Source organism: Porites lutea, chromosome 5 (genome assembly GCF_958299795.1).
Source record: "Porites lutea chromosome 5, jaPorLute2.1, whole genome shotgun sequence".
Lineage (NCBI taxonomy): Eukaryota > Metazoa > Cnidaria > Anthozoa > Scleractinia > Poritidae > Porites > Porites lutea.
This window is the reverse complement of record NC_133205.1, coordinates 45685199-45691198: the sequence shown is the minus strand read 5'-3', so window position 1 is coordinate 45691198 and position 6000 is coordinate 45685199. Positions and strand designations below refer to the sequence as shown.

At 39.1% G+C, this 6000-nt stretch overlaps 1 protein-coding gene across 1 annotated transcript in view; it reads left to right on the top strand.

The window, feature by feature from the left end:
- Positions 1 to 6000, top strand: part of LOC140938778 (protein GPR107-like) — a 37956-nt gene that overhangs the window by 29617 nt on the left and 2339 nt on the right. The window contains exons 13-18 of the mRNA XM_073388306.1: positions 552 to 612; positions 699 to 742; positions 1212 to 1261; positions 1632 to 1679; positions 3144 to 3179; positions 3271 to 3314. Of these exons, the coding sequence (XP_073244407.1) occupies positions 552 to 612; positions 699 to 742; positions 1212 to 1261; positions 1632 to 1679; positions 3144 to 3179; positions 3271 to 3314 (283 nt within the window). The remainder of the gene's footprint in view (positions 1 to 551; positions 613 to 698; positions 743 to 1211; positions 1262 to 1631; positions 1680 to 3143; positions 3180 to 3270; positions 3315 to 6000) is intronic.

The following is a 6000-nucleotide window of genomic DNA, read 5'->3' as shown; positions in this document are numbered from 1 at the left end:
ATGGCTTGATGCATGAAGACCAACAGAACTCGGTCAATAATCAATAACAAAGTATTATACAAATCACGCTGAACATTCGTTGTTTTTTTTCATTGCATTGATTATTTATAGTGAAAACCCGAGTGGTATTCCCTTATATAAGCCATATACTGAGGTATGTGCCGCCCCAGCGGGTAGGGTTTTTGCGCCGTTTCGGTCTGAAAACGAGTATAGACTTTGCCTATTTGGTCTGGAATCGGGTATGACTATGGGAGCGTATGGAACTATCTGTTGTTTCAATTCCAAATGAATAAGGAAGAAAGATAATATGCGAATTCGAAATGGATTTTAAGAAATCTTTTTGTTGGCGCCCCAACCAAAGTAATTTCAGGTCTGAAAACGGGCCTGGATTTCTAAGGCCAAGTCTGAAAACGGGTGTGGAAAATGACATTTTTGGGTCTGAATTAGGGTCAGGATTTAGAGTACCAGACGGCACACCCCTGCCAAGATTTCATGGGAGTACTCCTGGGATTGAAAAGTACCAACATGTTGATTCCTTAACTGTACTCACAAAGAGCTATTCATCTTAGTAGATCTTCTTTGCTGTGGTGCTATTCTGTTTCCTGTTGTGTGGTATGTAAGACTTGACTTGATGACGGTAAAAACCAGAAACAAAAAGTAAACTATTATATGACGGTCTTTGTTGTGTTTGAATTCAGGTCAATACGGCACTTACAAGAAGGCTCACAAACCGATGGAAAAGGTACTTTTATAGATACTACATTGTAGTAGAACTTTGCTGGCCTATTTTTATCAAAATTGAATCTTGTGAATTTGAATAATTTTTTTATGTATTATGGTCTTTTTAGAGACAGTTGAACTCATGGCCAAAATCAAATTCAACAACAATTTAACAGTGGTGAAAAACAAATAGTTTCAAATTGTTACATGTAAAAAATACTGTTGAAGGAAATCACTTTGAATGGTAACACCACACTTGGGAAAAGTACGTTCCCGTGCAATTTCCTTCCTCGAGGACTGATCAGTACTGTCAGGGCGGATAAACATTTATCCGCCCTGGTACTGTGGTTCAACCGGCTTCGTTCTTACAGAAGTTTTAGAGTCAACTAAGTACTGCCCCTTAATTCTCGGTTGGTATTATCGTGCTCATTCTCGTATGCTGCAGGACATTACTTTATAACTGGCTAATCTACTTACAATTATTTTTGCAGCGGCTCTCAATTTAGCCAAACTGAAACTCTTTAGACATTTCTATGTGATGGTAGGTCAAACAAAACTGGACAAGTTTGTTTCTCATATTTTCTATATCTGTTAAATAAATGAATTAATGACTGAATGACGATGCCTGTTTAACTGATATAAACCATGCTTGACTAACATGCTTTGAATCACCGGGACACCCGGTAGTTTGTTTCTGTGCAGTGTAGGATCATGTTTTGATTTAAGGCCTTATGGACAAAAACGTACTCTTGTATTCTAAAAGATCTAGTATTGTTCGTGGAACATTCGCAGCAATGTTTTTACCGAACGAACAGTCGGAATAAAAACCACTTCTCAAAACTACCCATGAATTGGTTCTTTGAAGAAACAATTCGTGTAAACTTGATTTCCATACTGTTATTTCCTTGTAGATTGTATGTTATATCTACTTCACACGGATAATTGTCTACTTAGTAAAGGTGGGTAATGTACCAGCCTGCACTGCTGTCCGGCTCGCCATCAGGTTTATTTGGCCGGATTATAATGAGGCATTTAACATGCGTAAAGTTAATTAGACCCTGTTTACATGGAGTGGGGGACCCCGGTCTAGTGGGGTAGGTTTCTTTTGTTTTGTGTCCCCCAGAGCGTGAAAACAAAAGAAACCAACCCCACTAGACCGGGGTCCCCCACTCCATGTAAACAGGCCCTTAGTCTGGCTTGCGTAGCAGCGAGACTCATAATCTGCAACGCGTTTTTCGCCCCGGGCAGGGGTAGTCCCTTATATAGACTTTATAGGCTTCAGGGTTAGGTATAGGTACATTTTAGTTTGAATTTATCGCATCTTTTGAATGTAAAACATTGACAATACTCACACTGAAATGTACTAGTCATGGATATATGTATTGTCCGCATTAATTTAGAAGAATTAGCATAACGTCAAAACATTGAATGTTGTAGCGCGGATTTTTGACCGGTTCGTAGGATAGGTTTGTTTTGAAATTTCAAGGTATTGCAGTGAATCAATCTTAATGAATCTTGCAAACATTATTATATACATTATGAAGATTATTATTATTCGTTCGAGTCGTTTCAGAGATATACAAAAAAGCGCTAAAAGTCCAAATTTTGAATGAAGTTGCACTTAGACAGGTTGTGAGAAAACGGGTTAGTTTTTAAGACCGCAAGAACGAAAATACACCAAAATTTCCTAGCATCGAAATATGATATTAAGCAGCATTCTGACGCTACTTAAGAATAATTTTGAGTCACTTATAACGTTTCACGGCTATTGAAAATTTAAGGTTTGAAATATATTTTCGTTTTAGTCGAATTCAAACGTACAGAATTTTTTACTTCTCACGGAGGTTATTTGCTAAACATCAAACTTTAAGTTCCTGGTGTTGGATTTATTGCTGTCTTTACTCTCGTGGAGACGACTTCCGCCCGAAAAATGTAACAAGTCCACTTACGGTTGCCGTCCGTCGCCTGAAGTTTATTTCTAAAAGGAGGCGCAAGCAAAGGTGTCTTCCGGGTTTCGGATTAAAACTTTTTCCACCCGTGTTGCGCGGATATGTTAGAGGTCAAATTAGATTCAGGTTGATTCTCACCTAGCCAAGAAATAGAGAATCAAACTAGGCTAAAAAATTTTAACCTGGATTTAATTTTGATCTGTTACTGATATACCGTTATTGTTTTATGGTTCTTCTTGGCCCTCAGTTTGATCTGTAGTAAATCAATATGTAGGTTTAGTGGAAAGTGACTTTACCATGTAAATATATGAAATTCTATATTTGTATTACATCCCGCAAAAGTAAGCCGCATAGTGGTATTACGAGTGTAGTAGAAGAAGAAATTAAGCAATGAAATTAGATGTTCGCTCATTTGTCCTTTCCACAGAAAGTAGAAGGAAAGCAAACATGTTAAACATGTCTCTTGTATTTTAGATAACAGTACCATTCCAGTTTATGTGGTTGGATGATGTAAGTTTTTGCGGTTTGTCTTTTCTTGTACTGAATTTATTACTATCATTGTTTTGAAAGTGAAGATCATTGTTTTGTTGTTTGATTTCAGTTCTTCAGTAATGCAGCATCCTACGTCTTTTTTGTTCTCACTGGGTAAGAGACAATTTATAACTTTGTAGGTTCTTGTGGCTGTCCATGTAATTCATCTCGTCTAGGTTAAGGTGTTGAACTGCGATGTCTTTGTCGAGCTCCTAGCAAACAATAGACTGACAAATGGCGCCACCAACACGGTTCAGTTAAGGCATGTTTTCTGACATAAGCAATTTGTCGCGTGTATATTTTTTCTGCGATTTAGGTACGACTTGCAGTCACGCGTGTAACTACCATCGATTTTATGGCGATAATTTTTTGCTGCTAAATCATTGTTAATTTGAACTTGCTCGAATTTCTTTGCCATTTGATTTCTCTGATTTCTGCTCCTGAGGTACAAAGGAGACTACCTCTTCAAATAAGCATTTACATCAGAGAAAAATGTTGCGGTAACTGTTACATAAAAATTGGAACTCTGCATAAAATCGCCACGAAATCGCTAAATAAAACGCAGTAACATAGCGCAACAAATCATATGTGTAAACGGACCTTTAGATAGTAAGCAGTGCGGTAATTGTTATTTATACGATTTTACGTGGAATAATGCTTTGTCGCATAGACTGTTTTTTTCTATGCCTTCCCCCCCCCACCCCTTTTTTTTCCAAAAAGCTGAAAAGAGACGTTCAAGTGAAGGGTTGAATATGAGAAATGTGGATTGGGATTTTGACCCGAAGAATCCAGCCAAAAGGTAGATTATCATGGCTTCATGATCTGTTTTTAGATCTCCCCCACCTCCAAAAAAAAAAAAAATAGGGACTGTACATCTGACTGGATTTGCAAAAAAATGGCTATAGAAATCTCTCTACGGTATGTACTGACAGATTCTTGTTGTGGGTGGGATGTTTTTTTTTTTCATAGTTACTTTTATTTATTTAATTTCTACCGAATATTTACTGAATAGGCTGCAGTACATAGATTTTGATGAGTTTCTCACTGGCCATTAATCTACCCCCCTCCCCCCTAAAAAACTGAAGTTTTTCATAACTTCCCATAATTCTCTCTTTTTTGGCTGCCTTGAGCAAAGTTTTTCGGAAGGCATCATTAAGCCTTACGAAGGAACAATTCTCACGTCTGGCAAAGTCTGCTGCGTCCAATATCTTCTCGTATTTCGTCTCATTTCGGGCTACACGGGTGAAATACTGATCCCGGGCTTGAGACGGAAAGATTGGATATTGCGAGCTTTGTTGTTCGCAGTAACAAGTCTCTGGACTCACGAAGAAGGTTCTAGGGGTGAAATCCATTCGGGGAGATTGATGCTGATTTCTGACCAGGCCAAAGACTTAGTTAAAAATTGTTTTGAAAGGCGGCGGCTCCATGTCTCATTTTCAACCTCTGGTTTACATCCGGGATCTTGAATAAATCGGCTGTTTGAGTCGAGAAAAGTTCCATGTGACGATTTATGTGGAGAAAGCGAGAGGTTTTCGGTAGGAGTGTTAAATGTGGAATTATGAGTGGTTTTCGAAAGTGTTGTGATTGCCGCGAAATTTATTGTGTGATTTACTGAGGTTGTTGACAGGTATATGGTTGAGAAAACTTTGTGCCAAGCATAAAAACGCTTGTCTGGATTTGATAACTCGTGGCTAAAGAAATTTAAAGTCCATTTTAACCATTTGACATCTAAGTCGAATAAAAAGCAGCTAAAAGTCACTACCTGAGGCTTAACAATGACAACTTTATTGCTGGCGACAAACGGTAAATTTTCCTCGCAGAAGTAACAGGATTTTGCGATGAAATAAACAACGAGTTTGAAACGTCGGGAATGTGTATCTTGTAAGTGAGTCAAACCATGAGGCCCATAGTTAAGTCTGCCGAAAACGCTAAATTTAAAATCCACAATTTTTGAGCACAGAATCGGCTTTCTACGGCAAAATCAAGTACACTAAACTCTCACGAAGCGTTTTTATGCTTGGGACAAAGTTTTTCGGTAACACGAGCTCAACCACATACCTGTCAACACCTTCGGTAAATCACAAAAGAAATGACTTTGCCGGCATTCAGAACACTTCCGCAAACCACTCATAATACTTCCACGCTTAACACGAGCGAAACATCGTCAAATTACCCCGTAAAACTCTCGCTTTCTCCACATAAATCGTCACGTGGAACTTTTCTCGACTCACACAGTCGATTTAATCAAGATCTCGGATGTAAACCAGAGGTTGAAAATGAGACATGGAGCCCCCCGCCTTCAAAACAATTTTTAATTAAGTCCTTGGCCTGGTCAGAAATCAGCATCCATTTCCATCTCGCCGAATGAATTTCACCCCTAGAACCTACTTTGTGAGGCCAAAGACTTGTTACTGCCAACAACAAAGCTCGCAATATCCAATCTTTCCGTCTCAAGCCCGGGATCAGTCTTTCACACGTGTAGCCCGAAATGAGACGAAATATGAGAAGATATTGGACGCAGTAGACTTTGCCAGACGTGAGAATTGGTCCTTCATAAGGCTTAATGATGCCTTCCCGGAAAAAGTTGCTTAAGGTTGCCCAAAAAAACTCTTAGACCACCCACTACGAGAGCCGAGTTCAGTCTAATACGCGCGCCGATTTCAAACTGACGTAGCCTGAGTATCAGGCCTTCCTAAGGGGCTAGGGGAGAGGAAATTTTCCATCTTTCCCCTAAATTCCCCCCGAAACGCCTGATACTCAGGCTAAAACTGACGTACAGAGAGAATAATGGGAAGTTAAG